This window comes from Propithecus coquereli, unplaced genomic scaffold (genome assembly GCF_000956105.1).
Source record: "Propithecus coquereli isolate 6110/MARCELLA unplaced genomic scaffold, Pcoq_1.0 Scaffold507, whole genome shotgun sequence".
Classification (NCBI taxonomy): domain Eukaryota; kingdom Metazoa; phylum Chordata; class Mammalia; order Primates; family Indriidae; genus Propithecus; species Propithecus coquereli.
The window spans coordinates 1,055,857-1,074,777 of NW_012150919.1; the positions used below are offsets into that span (position 1 = coordinate 1,055,857).

Consider the following 18,921-nt stretch of genomic DNA (forward strand, 5'->3'; position numbering starts at 1 on the left):
TGAAACAGCCATGATTCTGGCACCTGAGCTCATGCAGCACCCTGCCCTCCAAGGAACAGGTGGTCCTGCACAGCAGAGAAGCCAAGCCCATGGTGGTGACCTACCTTACACATGTTCCCCCAGTCTCAGAACCAGCCTGGTGGCCCCTCTTCTAGCAAAGCTGTACCAACACTGCCACAAACTTCTGTAGCCTAGGCCACTGAGGCACTTGTACTATCACTGACATGGATTATAGCTGAAGAAACTGCACGGAGACTGCACTACTGCATCCAACCAGAACCAAAGTCAGTGCACACTACCCAACTGCCACACTAAGACCCATCGACAGGAAAAAGTCCTTCCCTACAAAAGCTACTTCATAAAATCAGAAGATGTTGACTGATCCACCAGATATGCAATATCAATATAGGTACACATGAAAAAGCAAGGAAACATGACACCTTTAAAGGAACATGAGAAAAGGAAATTTATAAAATGTCTGAAAAGGAAATCAAAATAATGATCTTAAGGAAACTCAGGGAGATACAAGAATGTACATACAAAAAAATTCAATGAAATCAGGAAACAAATTCATGAGCTGAAGGAGAAATTCAATAAAGAGATAAATGTCATTAAAAAATCAAACAGAAATCTTGGAGCTGAAGAATTTAAAGAATGAAGTAAAAATACAGTTAAGAGCTTCAACAACAGTTAGATCAAGCAGAAGAAAGAATTTCTGAACTTGAACACAAGTCTTTTGAAATAACTCAATCAGAGGGAAAAAAGAAATAAGAATTAAAAAGAACAAAGAAAGCCTACAGGACCCATGAGATACCATTAAGTGAACAGATATTCACATTACTAGATTACCAAAAAAGTGAAGAGATGGAGAAGGGCACAGAAAACATATTTAACTAAATAATAGCTGAGAACTTCCCAACTTTTGAGGGAGATAAACATCCAAATCTAGGAAGCTCAAAGGTTTCCAAACAGATTCAATTCAAAAAGGTCCTCTCGAAAGCACATTAGAAGCAAACTGTGAGAAATCAAAGACAAAGAGAGAATTTTAAAAGCAGCAAGAGAAAAAATGTCAAGTCACATATAAGGGAATATCTATTAGACTATCAGCAGATTTCTCAGTAGAAACTCTGCGGGTGGGGAAAGAATTAGATGATATATTCATATTGTTCAAAAAAAAAAATTGTTAGCCAAGAATAATATACCCACCAGAGCTATTCTTCAGAAATGAAGGAAAAATAAAGTCTTTCTCAGACAAGCAAAAGCTGAGGGAATTCAGTACCACTAGACCGGCCTTACAAGAAATGCTTAAGGGAATGCTATAACTGGAAGCAAAAGGAGGATGATAATTGCTATCATGAAAACATGTGAAAGGGTACAACTCACTAGTAGAGGTAAACTCATAATCAAACTCAGAATACTCCAGTACTGTAATGGTGTCATATAAATCTTTCAAACCTCTAGTATGAAGGTTAATAGCCCAAGTGGTCAAAAATAACTACAGCTACAATTACCTATTAAGGAACACATAATATATAAAGATGTAAATTAGGGGGAGAGCATAAGCCTAGAATATTTTTATGCAACCAAAGTTAAGTTGTTATCAGCTTAAAATTGTCTATTATAATTACAAGATTCTATATATTAGGCTCATGATAATCACAAAGAAAGAAATTACAACAGGTACACAAAAGAGAGAAAGGAATCAAAGCTTAGCACCACAGAATACTACCAAACCACAAAGGTAAACAACAAGAGGAGGAGGAAGAAAAGAACAGAGATTCTACAAAACAACCGGGAAACAATTAATAGCAGGAGTAGATTTTTATCTATCAGGAATGCAAGGATGATTTAACATATGCAAATCAATAAATGTGATATATCACATTAATAGAAGGACAAAAACCATACGATCATTTCAATACATGCAGAAAAAGCATTTGACAAAATTCAATGTTCCTGTCAGCAAATTAGGTATAGAAGGTTTTAATACATACCCTGTCTCAGTCCATTTTGTGTTGCTACAGAGGAATGCCTGAGCCTGAGCAATTTATAAAGAAAAAAGGTTTATTTGGCTCATACTTCTGGTGACTCGGAAGTTCAATATTGGGCATCTGCTTCTGGTGAGAACCTCAAACTGCTTCCTCTCATGGCAGAAGACAAAGGGAGTTGGCATGGGTAGAGATCACATGACCAGAGAGACAGGGGTGGAGGGTGAGGTGCCAGGCTCTTTTTAACAACCGGCTTTCATGGGAACTAATAGAGTCAGAATTCACCCCAAGGGAGGGCAATAATCTATTCCTGAAGGTATCGGTGAAGGTGTGGAGAAAAGGGAACGCTTACACACTGTCGGTGGGAATATAAATTAATACAGTCATTACGGAAAACATTATGGAAGTTCTTCAAAATATTAGAAATAGATTTACCATATGATCCTGCAATCTCACTACTGGGTATATACCCAAAGGAAATGGAGTATGTCAAAGAGACATCTGTACTCCCATATTTATTGCAGCACTGTTCACAATAGCCAAGGTATGGAATCAACCTGTGCCCAAAAATGGATGAATGGATAAAGAAAATGTGGTATATATATGCAGTGAAATACTAATCAGCCATAAAAAGAATGAAATCCTGTCATTTGCAAAAACATGGATGAATCTGTGGGATATTATGTTAAGTGAAATAAGCCAGGAACAGAATGACAAATACCGCACGAGTTCATTCATATGTGGATTCTAAAAAGGTTGCTCTCACAGAAGTTGTCAATAGAACAGTGGTCACTAGAGACTGGGCAGGACCGGGGGAGGTGGGGAATGTGGGAGGTTGGTCAAAGGGTACAAAATTGCAACTAGAAAGGAAGAATAAGTTTTGGTGTTCTATTGCATGGTAGGGTGACTGTAGTCAACAGTAAGGTATCGTATTGATATATCTCAATTAACCAGAAGAGAGAATTTTGAATGTTCCCACTACAAAGAAATGATAAATGTTTGAGGCAATGGATACACTAATTATTCTGATATGATCATCACACAATGTATGCATGTGCTGAAACATCACATTGTGCCCCCTAAACATGTACAGTTATTACATGTCTGTTAAAAATAAAAAATAAATTGCCCTTGTTAGTGATATATACCCAAATCAAAATGGCAGGAATGAAAAGGAAATTCTGAGAATTGGGACATCTCATTTAAATGAGATTTAATTGATTTTTTAATCCACTTTTCTCAATTGACTGTAACTAATTTATTTTAAAAGTTCACTTACTGAGGCTTTGTCCCTCTTTCTTCCTTCTGTGTCCTGGGCTAGTGTGAGACAGCAGTCGTAGGTAAGGGTTTTTTTAATCTACGGACAAAACTTTTTCTTGGTGGGCAGCCCCCTGAGGCCTAGTCTAGGGGAGTGGAAAGCAGGCGGTGTTTGCAGGACCTTTTGACTGCGGAGCGGGAGCCACATGTATGGTCCTTCTTTATCAGCTATGAAGCTGATGTTTTTATCTTTATTTCTCCGCTGGTTCCAAACTTGAGTAGGAAAAAGGGATGCTTATTTATTGGGCAATCAAACTCCAATATCATTTAGCCCAGAGGTAACTGGATTTGTGTCAGCTACGTCCTCCGAGGAATTTGGGGGCACTAAGCAAATGGTTTCACATCGCCTGTGACAGGACAAAGTCCGAGGAATTGAGAACACACTTGTGTATGAGTCCTGAATTAACTGAGCTAGCAGTCCGTACAGGGCATGCAGGACGGAGAGAGTGACCTGAGCGCAAAGTTAAGTGCAGACATAGTCCCGCCTTCCTTTTGAACAGGGAGGTTTAAACAGGCTGGATGCATTAGCAACCTGAGAGTTTTATCCACGAAGCTTTTAGATTGACCATCTTTTTCATAGATGCATTAGTGTTTTCATTGCTGCTGTAACAAATTACTACAAATTTAGTGGCTTAAAACAACACAAATTTATTATCTTACAGTTTGTGAGGTCAAATTTGCGACATGAGTCTCCTGGGCTAAAATTAACATGTTGACAGGGCCATGTTCATTCTGGAGGCCTAGGAGAAAATCTGTTCCTTGTCTGCTCCAGCTTCCAGAGGCTACGCACATGCCTTGGCTCGTGGCTCCTTCTCCAGTCTTCAAAGCCATCAGCGTTGCAGCCCTCTCACCATTTTTCTATCGTCAAACCTTCCTGTGACCACAGCTGGGCAGTGTTCTCCCACAGTGGTTTCCCAGATCATTTCTCCATCTCAAGGTCCTTAACTTTAGTTATATGTGCAAAGTCCCTTTTGCCATGTAAGGTCACACATTCACAAGTTCCGGGGATTAGGCTGTGGACATTTTGGGGGCTGAGGCAGGGCACTGTTCTGCCCAGTGCAATGAGAAGGCTAAAGTTTTCTAAGGCAAATCCGTCTGGCAGTTTTCTTGCAGTCATTCAAGAACAAATTTCAGAACAGTGTACTCTCTGATAATACTGTGTAAAAAACCATTTAAGGAAATTCATTTTAAACCACAGATAAAGGTGTTACATTTTGGGATTTCATTCTAGAATTTCCCTGTGTGTGTATCACCCTAGCTAATTCCAAAAAGGTCCCTATTGTCAATACAAGTGTTAGAGGGGACTAGTAGTAAGAATTATGCCACACTGTATAGAGATAAAATGTAATCAACTAAAATTGGTGCACGTTAGGTGCAATGGTTAGGACTTTGGTATACTTGAGTGAAGATATGATACCCCTGAAGTTCCATGGGCCTTGAGGGTTACCTGTGGTCTCTGACTGATGGCCTTTCTGGGAGGATACTGCAGAAATCTTTATCACCTCTAGGCTAGTGAGAAATAGATACTTGGGGGAATGAAGGATGATAATGTAAACACTACTCTTTTTTAGCTCTCAGAGTGAGAATCCTTAGAGAGTACTTAGGGATTTCATAAGAATATACCATCAGTTGCTATGCTTGCTATTGCAAACTCAGGATTTCCAACAAAATTCCGTAATTAGGACACAAGGGAGCGTTGGTAATGGTAGCATTCAGAGCACTCATCTGTCTCCATGTGCTGCAGTGTCTGCAGGTGTGCATGACCAGAGGTGGATAAATGCAGCCCAGACTGCGTCAGTGATGATCTGTAAGAGTCTGTTTCTGTACAGGAGAGATACACAGGTGTATTCCTCAATACACCATAGAAACGTTGCGAAGATGTCAAGTGCCATAAGTGAATACAAGCACAATGAACTCAGGGTATGAATATGGTCACATCTTTCTTTTGTGTAACTACTTGAGCTGCTTCCTTATTTATTAATTGGGGATTCAAAATCTCCACCTCTCCATCCCCCAAGGTAGCCTCAAGAGCAGGAGTGGGAACCAGTTAGCATCCTACCTCCAGTGGAGAGAGGACTGAGTTCTGATCAGTGCTGTTGCTTCTCACTGCCATGCAATGTCCTTACTGAAGACTGGACACTCTAGTCCACAGTCAGTGGATTCCCTTTTCCCTGGAAATGGGGCTGGTCGCTCACTCTTTTGAAGGAAGCTGCCTGTAGTGATTCTAAAATGAGCTCTTTTGAGGGACGCTAGCTTCCTGATTCAAGGATGCCCACACCTACACTTCCGGGGACCTAAGAGCCCTATCTAATGGGATTGTAAGATCTTTCAGTCCCATGCAAGAGATGTCACCATCAACGGCCAAACTCAGTTTCTACTGGGGAAGTCTGCTGTATGGAAAAGGAGAGGCAGTACCAGTGAGCCCTGGAAACCTAGCATTGGATTATATTCCAGAGATTGCTAAAACTTCTACTCCTCCACGGGAATGTCTGAAGGCTCAGACTCTCATTCTTGGGACCATGGGCATGTCATGTAGTCTATGGGTATCCACTTCCTAACTCTTAACCAGAATAAATAATAATAAGAATAGCTTACACTTATTAAATGCTACCTGAATGCCAGGCATTGTCCTAAGTACCTTTTCACAAATAAACTAATACCATCCTCACAATGTCCCTATGAAGTAGGTGTTATTTTCCTCTTTTGTGGAGGAGGAGATTTAAGTAACCTGCCCAAGATCACGGAGCTGAATTTAACCCCAGACAGCCAGGCTCCAGAGAGCGTGAGCTTAACCACTTTACAACACCATCCTCCCTCTTAGAAAGGAGTATAGAAGTCACAGGCTTTGTGAGATAATGAAATCGCATTCCAGGCAGCAGTAACTAAAGCATGGTAGCTTTCAGCAACACATGAGCATGTGAGTTGCCCATGAAATTGGAGAAACATTATACTTTTAGATACTGTTGTAGAAACTCCAGCCCTGGAACAGTCGCACAGACCTTCTGAATATTCACAGAGGGCAAGAGACCAGGGTCAGAAAAGATCAGGGAGCAAACTGAAAGAGAGAGGCAACTGAGGGCAGGCAGTGAAACGAAATCCTCCATGCCCATCACTCATTCTGCTCCAGCAGCCGGGGGTGAAGCCGCGGCATGGGGGAGGGTCTGGGTTAATGAGGACAGACTCTGGCAGCTGCATTTCAGAATTCTGCCCTCCTCAAATCCAGCACTCAAGAAAAGATCAGGTGTTCTTTTGTTACGAAGTCCGGATGTGCTAGGGGCATGCACTCGAGCCCTCGAGCCCTCGGCTGAAGGAATCCCACGCTGGTGAGCAGGAGAGCGTGCGTCAAACCACAGGAGAGGAAGGGGCAAGCAGGACACAGGGACCACAGCGCCTTCCCGGAGAAATCAGACGCTGGCTCGGTGGCTCTCCCTGGCTTCATTTTGTCTGGGCAGAAGGAGCTCTGGGCTCTGGACCTGAAGGATTAGGGAACAGAACTTGTTTGTGTGCAGTGCTGTGGCTCCCTGGTGACTGCTGTCTTCAGACATGATCCTCTGATCAGTGCTCGGCTCGTACCCTTACAGCCAGGGCTGGGCACCGGGGCCTTGATAAAGATTTATCCTTATCAGGGCTGTATCAGAGCAAGTGGGGGTTTCCAAGAGAAGTCACACATACCTGAATTCACTGACTAATCATGTGTTTTCATACCAGGGTTTATAAGATTAAAGGCAAGGCCAGAACAGGCAAACGGAAAATAATTTTTAAAATAAGTATATCGCAATTTGATAAGAGTGTTTGTGCAGCATGAACACATTTTTATAGGGGCACAGAGGGAGCCTGGGTAACTCTCCACAGGGAGCTCCCTGAACTCCCAGATGACTTTCCAGAAGCTGTATTTGATATGGCCCTTGTGTCCTTCGTACCTTCTAAGAATGGCTAATTTCCGACGGTTGTTCTTTCAGCATTTCTCTTGGAAGTGCTCTTTTCTGCCCTCGCATTGCCATTGTTCTTATTCTGGGCAAGAGCCTCCTCCTCTCCCGTCTGTCTCCAGACCTCCAGGCTATCCTGCAATCACACTAGCCTCCCTAAAATGCCACCTGTTCTATGTCACTCCCCAGTGTGGGTCTTCACTTTTAATTCTTCTCACGTGCATTCTGGGGTCTTCTTCAGATAAGGTTTCTCTCTCATTCAACTCCCAACTTCTACCCGTGCTGGACAGGGCTGTGTGCTGTCCCTCATAGAATAGACACTGAACCTAGTTCTGCTGTTTTGCTCATGTTGTTTCCCATCGTCCTGGCCTGTTTGCATTGCACCATCCTTTAAAACCATCTGCGATTTCACTTTTTCATAACTCCTTATTTGTTCACTCTGGCTTACAAGGACCACCTACAATAATTCATTTTTATGCCAGAAATTTTATTATTTGTTGTATAAAAGAATCACAAAACTTAACTCATGCTGCAGCTTGTATATGAAGATAAAAATAAAATTTTTAAATTTGCTTATAACAAATTAGGCCATTAAATATAAAATGTACAATTTTAAATCAAAAGTTTAGTTTATTATATCTCAAACAAGAAGCAGGACAATTAATCAAAGTATGCACCTAAACTGTTGACACAGTTTTGTCATCTTTTTTTTTTTTTTTTTTTTGAGAGAGTCTCTTTCTGTTGCCCAGGCTAAAGTGCCATGGCCATCAGCCTAGCTCACTGCAACCTCAAACTCCTGGGCTCAAGCAATCCTCCTGCCTTAGCCTCCCGAGTAGGTGACTACAGGCGCACACCAACTATTTTGCCATCTTAATAGTAGCTTGTTTATGCCAGCAGCAAAGAAGTCTGGAGAGTGAGTAACAATGAAATCGTGAAAGGCGTTTTCCACAGCTTGTTGAGAATTGAATATTTTTCCTTGTGAGAATTGGTCCAAAGCCTGGAAGAAGTGGTGGTCAGTTAGTGCAAGGTCTGGTGAATATGGTAGATGACAGAGAGTTTCCAGGTCCAGCCTCTGTAGTTCGAGCAGCGTTGTTTGTGCAACATGCGGTTGGGCGTTGTCTTGCAAGAGGATTGGCCTGTCTCTGTTGACCAGTCTCGGCTGCTTAATCGCAAGCATCCTCATCATGTCATCCGACTGGTTCCAGTAGACATCTGTTGTCATTGATTGACCAGGTTTCATGAAGCTGCAGTGGATAATACCAGCGCTGGATCACCAAACACACACCATTAGCTTTTTTTAATGAATATTCGGTTTTGGGTTGTGTTTCAGCACTTCATCTTTATCCAACCATTGTGCCAAACACTTGGATTGTCAAAAGAATCCATTTTTCATCACAAGTAACAATACAGCGTAGAAATGATTCGTCTTTATGTCTTGACAACAAAGAAAGACAAGCTTCGAGACGATTTCTCTTCTAACTCTCCTTTAATTCATGTGTAACCCATCTATCGAGCTTCTTTACCTTGCTGATTTGTTTCAAATGGTCCAGTATTATTGGAATAGTAATGTCAGACCTTGCTGCTAATTCATGGGCGGGTTGAGATGGATTTGCTTCCACTACAGATTTCAGCTTATCATTATACACCTTGGTCTCAGGTCACCCACCTGGCTCATTTTCAAGATTAAAATCACAAGAACTGAACTTCTTAAACCATCGATGTATTGTGCATTCATTAGCCACATCCTTCCCAAACTCTCTGTTGATATTTCAGGTTGTCTGCACAGCATTGGTTCCAAGATGGAACTCATGTTTGAAAATAACACAAATATTTGACTTAGCCATGGTTTCACAAAAATTGCTCTAAAAAAAAAATCTGAAAGATAATCACAAAGCCAAAATGTACATTTGAAGGAATGAGGATGTGCCTTCGCAATTAAAAAAAAAGATAAAAACAAGAAGTGTCAAGGTGAAATGTCAGAGATATCAGCTGTACTTAGTACTTAGTACTTAGTACTTAAGAAAATTGGACATTTCATATTTAATGACCTGTTAGTATTTCTCCGAGTCCTTACTTGCTGGTCATGGGGTTGGAGGAAGAATTAACTAAATGTCTAATCCAAATTAAAGCTTGGTCCAATGCTATTATATAAATAGTCTCTTAGGTAATAGTCCGCCTTGCATAAAAATGCTTGTTTTATTAGATAATCTCTCCCTGTCTTGGCTCCTCTCCATAAGTTGTCCACATGTGCTACACATCCCCATGGTTTTAGGAGGGAAAGGAGACCCCTGTTTCCAGGATGGTTCCTGAATGGTGCTAGTTGTCATCTGCTGGTTGTGGTAGTCACATCCTCTGCTTTTTCTTCCTCTTCTTCCTTCCTCTCATCCTCCCTCCCACGTTTCCCCCTCTCTTCCTTCTCCTTCTCCTCCTCCTCCACCCTTCTCTCTTTTCCTCTCCTCCTCTTCCTCTTTCTTTTCTATGCGTCACAGGCTGGCTGTCCACCCTGATTGACACTTCTTCTTTAGATATATTAATTACCTCTATCTGGTTTGAGTCAAGTCTTTCTGATACAGGATCTATTCTTTCCTTATGAACACCATCTAATCAATTTTATTATTTAATCTTTGATAACAATTTTATTTCCTTCACTGCAGTCCTACTATACGTCTACAAATACCAGTCATAATGTGCTATTTCGATGCGTTTCATGTATGTAGATGCTACATCTCCAACAAGATAAGCTCACAGAGTGACAGCAGTGGATTGTAGTTTTCCTTTGTGTTCTCCATAGCATGTGACCTAGGGCAAAGCCCATAAACTATATTGAATACATAAGTATTGCCTTGAACTTAATTGAATATGAAAAAGTTCTTCTTGGGGATAGGAAAGCGGAAGAATGTTTGGCATTCCAGCTTCCTAAATGCCAACTGGACTCTTTAAGACACAAGAATCCTAGATTGTCGTGAGCCAGGGCATGGGACCCTGCTGAGCCAGATTAGGCGGGCTTAGTGTTGACACTGGAAGAATGTGAAGAGAATGAAAGCATTTGATGTAAGTGGCCCCTGTCCCCCACACTTACTGGAAAGCAGCATTCTGTAACATAATGGAGGGCTTGTTACTTTGGGAATCAGTTTTGACTCTGTCATACCCTAGTGTGTGTCTTTGGACCAGTGGCTAAACTTTCTAGGTCATATTTTTCTCCATTTACAAAATGAGGGCATTGGTAATTCTTTTCTACCTAGTTCAAAGGGTGGTGGTGAAAAGAGAATGTCAGTAATTATCCTCGGTAAACCAGAAAGCATCATCCAGACACAAGGCTGCCTTAATCAGGGATCATCACATGCGAAGAGCAGAAACCCACTTAGATTAGCTTAAGACGAATGGGATTCACTGGATGGACATGTGGGTATTTAATGGAATTTAAGCACAAGCAGGCCTTGAGGGCCTGGAGCCAGGAATCTGAAAATGAGAAACACCAGTTACTTCCTGCTATTGAAATGCATGGTTTACTATCTATCCTCCTTTCTTGTCGAATTCATTCTTCTCTGCGGGGGGAACTTGCTTGCTTTGTTTCAACATGCATCTCATAAAAGAAATGGGCCGGATTGATGTGAATTCTCAGCTCCGGCTCTTTTGTGGCAATTCCAAATTCCTGGGAAAGATTGACCTGGTGTGGACCAGATGTTTGCCTCTGGAGAGTCAGCTCTGGCCAGGGAAGCTAGTCATACCTCCAAACCTGGCCATCCTTTGGGCAAGGACCAAGTCTAGGCTCACGTCCTAAGCTGTCTTCTGTTAATGAACTCTTGTTAATTTTGTGAAACTTCATTGGTTTTTGGAGTTTAAGGCAGTGAGGAGTCACCCTACCAGCACCCTCAGTCCCTGGAGAATGCCCACCACGTCAGTGAGCCTGGTGCAAGGGAAGCTGCTTGTGCCCTGCTCTCGTCTACACTTCCCTTTGGTTTCAAAGAGTCGGCTGTAGACAAAACTGGCCGTGGCCAGAGGAAGAGGAGGTGATGTAATTTTGTAATTGATGATCTTTGCTGTGGCCAGATGGAGGATAAAGTCCTCATTTCAACAGAGAAAAGTCATCCAATTTTAGTAGTTTTCAATTTGACTCAGTTCCATCCGTATAACCTGGTTTAATCTTGCTAATACAACAAAAATGTGGATGCAATATAGGATTTTGGAATGTTTCGCAGCAAAATAATACAACTAATCTCAGAGGAAAGTTTGCTCATTATATTCTATTTATTTCCTACCTACTTCCAAAAAGGATTTGAGGTACTTTATTAAGGCCAGAAGCATAAACAGTAAAATGCAAAAGTAGTGAAAAGGGGGGAAATGGAAGAAATTATATTTTAAAATCCTGGCTGATAATTTATCAATAACTCTTTTTTTTTTTTTTTTTTTTTTTTGAGACAGAGTCTCACTCTGTTGCCTGGACTAGAGTGCCATGGCGTCAGCCTAGCTCACAGCAACCTCAAACTCCTGGGCTCAAACGATCCTCCTGCCTCAGCCTCCCAAATAGCTGGGACTACAGGCATGCGCCACCATGCCTGGCTAATATTTTCTATATATTTTTAGTTGTCCAGCTAATTTCTTTCTATTTTTAGTAGAGACGGGGTCTCACTCTTGCTCAGGCTGGTCTTGAACTCCTGACCTTGAGCAATCCTCCCACCTCGGCCTCCCAGAGTGCTAGGATTATAGGTGTGAGCCACTGCTCCCGGCCTATCAGTAACTCTTTGTGGAAAAAATAAAGCTAGATTTCTACCTCACACCATTCATCTGAATAAATTCCAAACATAACAGAGAGTTAAATATGATTACTAATCTATAAAGGAACTTCAGAAATACATTTAAGTATTTATCTGTTCTTAGAGCAGAGTGAGAAAAGCATTTCGAAGCAAATTAATAAAGAAGGAAATCTTGAGAAATATTAATAAAGCTGATTCTATAACAGTGTAAAACTTCTTGACTTTGCAAAGTACCAAAACCAAAATTAAACAGGGAAAATATTTCCAACACAACGACGAAGAATTTATAACTTCACTATGAAGTTTAAGAATTTTATCTGCTAAAAACAATAACAAGACAAACATTCCAATGCATAAATGAAGAAAGGACATAAAACAAGAAATTTTAAAGAATTGATACAAAAAGCAAATATGCATGAAAAGATATAAAACCTAAATAATAAAAATGAAATGCAACTGAAAACAATGAAATTCTATTTTGCAATTCTGACTGGAAAAAAATATAGAAAATTAATGATACATAAGCTGGGAAGAGATAGCGAGAAAAGGAAACTTATGTAGCCTGATAATAATAATAATAATTCCTTTCTGGGGGGCAATTTGAAAATATTTTGAATAGTCCATAAAAGTTGCATATTTTTGCAATTTTTGTAATTTTTGACTGAGAAATTTTATTTCTAGAAACTAGTCTTTAGGAAATAATCAAGATTTGTGTAAAGATTTCGGTACAAGAATCTTTGTTATTCTTTTTTTTTTAATAGAAACTATTTCCCAAAGTTGTTACAGTGAACACTTACTTTCATGATAAAAAAAATATAAAATAATATATTGCTTTTTTTGTACCTGTCTTCTTTAATTAGGATGTTTGTATACTAAAAGTAGATTTTTGGCAAGTAAAGTAACATTTTTGTCATCGAGCATCTTGCTTTGGAAATATCTGGAGGGAGAAATCAGTAATTTAGTAGCAAGACCCCGAGTTACCAATGCTTGTACAGGTACTTTTGACTATTTTTATGAGAGTGCCCTAGGGAGTTTACTTAGAATTTGTTTGCTTTTGTTGTAGACAGAACTTGAACAAGTTACATTACCTGCTTTCCCTCCTACAGCCCGTTGAAGGAAAGTACTCAGTACCCGTGAAGGTGTGGGAAGGGACTGACAAGGGAGGAAAGGCAGATGAATTAAAAACTGGCAAACACGAAGAGACAAACACAAGTTCTCACAAAGCACAACAGCCTTGGGCTAAAGTAGGGACAAGTAATCCTTCATGTTGGAATGGCTCTTGAAGGCATGGATAACTAATATTTTTATGAAGACCTTGAATCACCTGGAAGAATTAAAAGCATTTAGTTTCCCTTGTTTCAAAAAGAAGGTGACTATGTAATGGATTTGAATATTTATATCCAAGAGAGTTAAAATAGGGCAAAGTTTGGTGTCCGTCTATTGTAAGCTTTAATTATCTGGGAAAAAATACCTAGGTGGAAGAGTGATCAGAATACATGAAATAATCTCCTGTATAGATCATTATTGCAGAGATGCCAGTGGAATTTCCCAGGTATAGATTCAGCTTTGAATTTAATAAAAAAAAAAAAAAAGAAGGGATTAGTGACTCCCAGACACAGGCAAGCGGGGGTGCTCTCAGGGGGTTCTGGTGAACATGTTCAGCCTTCCGCGGCCCCTGTCACTGGGTGACGTGCGTCTGATACTTTGTCTCTGCCTCCAGGACTGCCCTCCGGACGCGGAAGACTTTAGAGCCCAGCAGTGTTCAGCCTACAATGATGTTCAGTATCAAGGACGTTATTATGAGTGGCTTCCACGGTATAATGATCCTGCTGCCCCGTGTGCGCTCAAGTGTCACGCACGGGGACAAAACCTGGTGGTGGAGCTTGCACCTAAGGTACTGGATGGAACTCGTTGCAACGCCGACTCCCTGGACATGTGTATCAGCGGCATCTGCCAGGTAAGCCGCACCTGCCTCCCACGCTCCTGGTTCGGGGATGTGCCGCACCCGCCTCCTCAATGAACAGAATCCTTTCCTTCTGTACTGTTGTTCATGCATATGAAAATATCGTTTTCGAACATTTTAATGTATAAAATATTTTAGAGAATGGTACTAGCCTTGAAATCATGTTTTACTTATTTAAGGTAGTGTCAGTTGTGCCTAGGTAGAGTCAAAATATATAATGTCTTGTGATTCCTCCAGATCAGTGATTCTCTAACTTGAGTGAGCATCAGAACCCCCGGGAGGGCTTGTGTCCACAGAGCGCTGGACCCAACCCAGAGTTTCTGATTCAGTAGGGCTGGGGTGGGGCCCCAGAATTTGCATTTCTCACAAGTTCCCAGGAGACACTGATGCTGCTGGTCTGAGGAACACACTTTGAGAACCACTGCTTTGGAAGTCGTATTGGTAGGTTCTCTGAGCTTTCTTATTAAAATTAATTCATTGGTTGGGTCTTTGGGAGCATTGACTTATTTAGTGAAAAAAATGAGTGTGAATGCATTCCAGCAGGTATTTCAGAGTGGGCTCTGCAGAGCTATGATGCGGGTGACTGAGACATAAACCCCAGTGGCTTGTAATGGGTGTGAGGACCGAGGGTAATGTGGCAGGTTGCTGAGACAGTGTGGGGTTGGCAGGGAAGTGATAGGATTCCACCCTCATTCTTTTGATCTGTGAAAAATGTTTTAAAAAATAACAAATGTCTAGTACCCCATCTTTCCTATCATGTTCATAACAAAAACCATTGTAACAACATCAAACCAACAACCTAAGCACCTACTAAGGGTCCGGCACTACCGGGAGTCTCAGACTTAAAAAGCATTGAAAGGCAAACCTTGATCTTGCTTTTCAAACCAGCTTCAACTTCGTTCATATCTTTATTTAGAAAATGTCCTCCAATTGCTCGCTCCAAAACTTTAGCGTCATTCTCAATTCTTCTCTCTCAACCCACACATCTAATCCATTGCCAAGTTCTATCAGGTCTCCCTCCAAAGACTATTTTCAATCCACCAGGTCTTTCCATCTCTGCTGACTTCTGTCCTAGTCTGCGCCCCATCAGGTCTGACCTGAACTGTATTTACAGCCTCCTGTTCTGTTCTCCCAGCTCCCACCCTCTTCCCTCAAATCCATTCCCCACCCGGCAGCCAAAGTGATTGCTAAAAATGTAAATCAGAGCTTGTCATTCCCCTGCCCCCTGCAGAGCCCCTCAGTGGCTTGTCCTTGAGTTAACAATGAAATCCAGTTTCTTGTCTGCCTTTCCAGGGGCTCTTCCTGCACTAGTCTCCCCTTCCCTTTAAAAATATACTTAATTTTTTAGAGTAATTTTAGATTTGCAGCCAAATCTAATGGAAGGTAGAGGTTTCCAATATACTCGCCTACCCCTATGTATGCACAGCCTCCCCCACTATCAACCCCCTACCGGAGTGGTACATTTGTTATAATCGATGAACCTGCACTGACCCGTCATTATCACTCAAAGTCTGCAGTTTACGCTAGGGTTCACTCTTGGCGTTGTAAATTCTATGAGTTTCGGCAAATATTCACCATTATAATGTCATGCAGAGGAGTTTCAGGGATCTAAAAGTCCTCTATGCTTTGCTTATTCATCCTCTCTACTCCCCAGCCTCTGGAAACCACTGATCTTTTTGCTGTCTACATAGTTTTGCCTTTTCCAGACTGTCACAGAGCTGGAATCACACAGTATGTAGCCTTTTCAGACTGGCTTCTTTCACTTAGCGTTGAAGTTAACTCCATGTCTTTTCATGACTTGATAACTCATTTCTTTTTAGCACTGAAAAACATTGCCTTGTGTGGATGTGTCACAGTTTATTTATTCATTTACCTACTGAAGGACACATTGGTTGCTTCCAATTTTTGACAATTATGAATGAAGAAGCTTCCATAAACATTTGTGTACAGATTTTTGTGTAGACATAGTTTTTGACACATTTGTGTAGATGCCAAGGGGTGCACTTGCTGTATCCTATGGCAAGAGTATGTTCAGTGGTAAGTGTGTTTATGGTAGGAAACTGCCAAACCATCTTTCGAAGTGGCGGGACTGTTTTGTGTCCCCATCAGCAATGAGTGAGAGTTGCTGTTGCTCCTCATCCTTGCCAGTATTTGGTTGTGTGATTGTCCTGGATTTGGGCCATTCTTATAGGTATGTAGTGATATCTCGTCGTTGTTTTAATTTGCAGTTCCCTAATGACATATGATGGTGAGCATCTTTTTATACGCTTATTTGCCATCTGTGTGTCTTCTTTGGTGAGATGTCTATTCAGGTCTTTTGCCCATTTTTAAATTGGCTTTTCATTTTCTTATAGTTAAGCTTTAAGAGTTCTGTGTATATTTTGGATAACAGTTCTTTATCAAATCTTTTTTTGCAGATATTTTCTACCATTCTGTGGCTTGTCTTCTCATTCTCTTGACAGTGTCTTCTGCAGAGCAAAAGTTTTTAATTTTAAAAAAGTTAAGCTTATCAATTATTTCTTCCAGTGATTGTGCCTTTGGTATTGTATCTAAAAAGTCATCACCATACCAAAGTTGTCTAGATTTTCTTCTATGTCAACTTCTGGGAAGTTTATAATTTTGTATTTTACGTTGAGGTGTATGAACCATTTTGAGTTAATTTTTGCGAAGGATGTCAGTCTGTGTCTAAATTCATTTTTTTACTTTTTGCATTTGTATATTCAGTTGTTCCAACACCATTTGTTGAAAAGACTCTTTTCTCCCTTGCATTGCCTTTGCGCCTTTGTCAAAGATCACTGGACTTTATTGATGTGTAGTAGATTTATTTCTAGGCTCCCTATTATGGTCCATTGAGCTATACATCTTTTCTTTTGCCAGTATCACACTGTCTTGATTGCTGTAGCTTTGTAGTAAGTCTTGAAGTTGGGTATTGTGAATCCCTCCAATTTTGTTCTTCTCCTTCAATATTGTGTTGGCTATTCTGGGTTTTTTTGCCCCTCCATATAATCTATAGAATCGGTTTGTCAATATCTACAAAATAACTTGCTGGGATCAAGTTGGGAACAAATTAGTATTTTGTGTCTTTTTCTTTTCTTAGCATCGCTAGAGGCTAATTAATAAAATACAAATTTTATTGACCTTTTAAAAACCAACTTTTGGTTTTATTGATTTCTCCATTGATTTCCCATTTTCAATGTCATTGATTTTTGTTCTAATTTTTATTGTTTTCTTACCCCTGCTTATGTTGGATTTAATTTGTTCTTCTTTTCTAGTTTCCTAAGGTGGAAGATTAGATGATTGATTTTAGATCTCTCTTCTTTTCTAATATGCACATTCAATACTATAAATTTCCTTTTAAGCACCGCTTTCATTGCATTCCACAAATTTTGATAAGTTGTGTTTTCATTTCCATTTAGTTTAAATTTCTCTTGAGATTTCTCCTTTGCCCATGTGTTATTTAGAAGCATATTGTTCGATCTTGAAATATTTTGGAATTTTCTAGCTATCTTTCTGCTATTGATTTATAGTTCAATTCCATTGTGGTCTGAGAGGAGACATTGTATGATTTCTATTCTTTTAAATTTGTTAAGGTGTGTTTTATGGCTCAGAACATGGTCTATCTTGATGATTGTTCCATGTGAGCTTGAAAAGGATGTGTGATCTGCAGCTGTTGGATGAAGTGGTCTATAGATGTCAATTATATCCAGCTCATTGATCGTGTGTTTGAGTCTAGTTATGTCCTTACTGATTTTCTGCCTGGTGGATGTGGACATTTCTGATAGAAGGGCATTGAAATCTCCAGCTGTGATAGTGGATTTATCTGTTTCTCTTTATAATTCTATCAGTTTTTGCCTCACATATTTTGATATTCTCTTGTTAGACACATACATTAAGGATTGCTATGTCTTCTTGGTGTATTGAACCCTTTATCATTATGTAATCACCCTTTTAACCCTGATAACATTCCTTGCTCTGAAATCTCCTCTGTCTGAAACTAATACAGTTTCTCCTGTTTTCTCTTAATTAGTGTTAGCATGATATATTTTTTCATCCCTTTAATTTTAATCCATGTGTGTCTCTATATTTAAAGTGGGTTTCTTATAGACAACGGATGGCTGAGTCTTGTTTTTTGATCTACTCTGACAATCTGTGTCTTTTAACTAGTATATTTAGACCATGGATGTTTAATATGATTACTGATATAGTTGGATTAAAATCTACCATATTTGTTACTATTCTCTATTCATTATCTTTTTTTGTTCATTCTTACACTGCCTTTTGTAGTTTTAATTCTGCATTTTATATGATTCCATTTCCCTCTTTGTATATTAATATACTTTTTTAAAACTTTTTTAGTGGTTGCTGTAGAGTTTGAAATGTACACTTGCAACTAATCCAAGTCCACTTTCAAATAACAGTGTACCACCTCAAGGGTATTGTGAATATCTTATAGTAACAAAAGAATCCTAGTATCTTCTATCCCTTATATAATTTGTCATTAATTTCACTTATACATGAGCATGCATAAGCATATTTATTATTATATGCATAATGAAACACGTGTTACCATTATTATTCTGAATAAACTGTTATCTCTTAGATCAGTTAAGAATAAGAAAAATATCTAATTATTGGTGTCCAGCTAATAAAAGAACAAAAAAGAATAAGAAAAATAAAATTTTTTATTTTACCTGATTCCTTCTTTATTACTCCTCCTTTTTTTATGCATATCTGTATTTCAGTGAGCATGTGTGCCCCTTGCCTGGCTTCCTCTTGTGCGCGCTGACCACTGCCCCTCCTCTTACTCACTGTCCAAGTCCAGTTTCATTGTTGGCTCCAGAAGTTTCCAGGATTTGAAGGGGCTTTCAGAATAAAGGCAGGTTTCATTGCTGAGTTAGTCCATATTAAATGAGTGCTTCATATTGTGGTTTTTGAAAATTCAATGGGTAAGCCAATTTTGGGGGCAGTAACAG

At 39.9% G+C, this 18,921-nt stretch overlaps 1 protein-coding gene across 1 annotated transcript in view; it reads left to right on the forward strand.

Annotated features, from left to right (window-relative positions):
• Nucleotides 1–18,921, forward strand: part of ADAMTSL3 (ADAMTS-like 3) — a 291,707-nt gene that overhangs the window by 108,864 nt on the left and 163,922 nt on the right. The window contains exon 6 of the mRNA XM_012656530.1: nt 13,706–13,942. Coding sequence (XP_012511984.1) covers nt 13,706–13,942 — 237 coding nt within the window. The remainder of the gene's footprint in view (nt 1–13,705; nt 13,943–18,921) is intronic.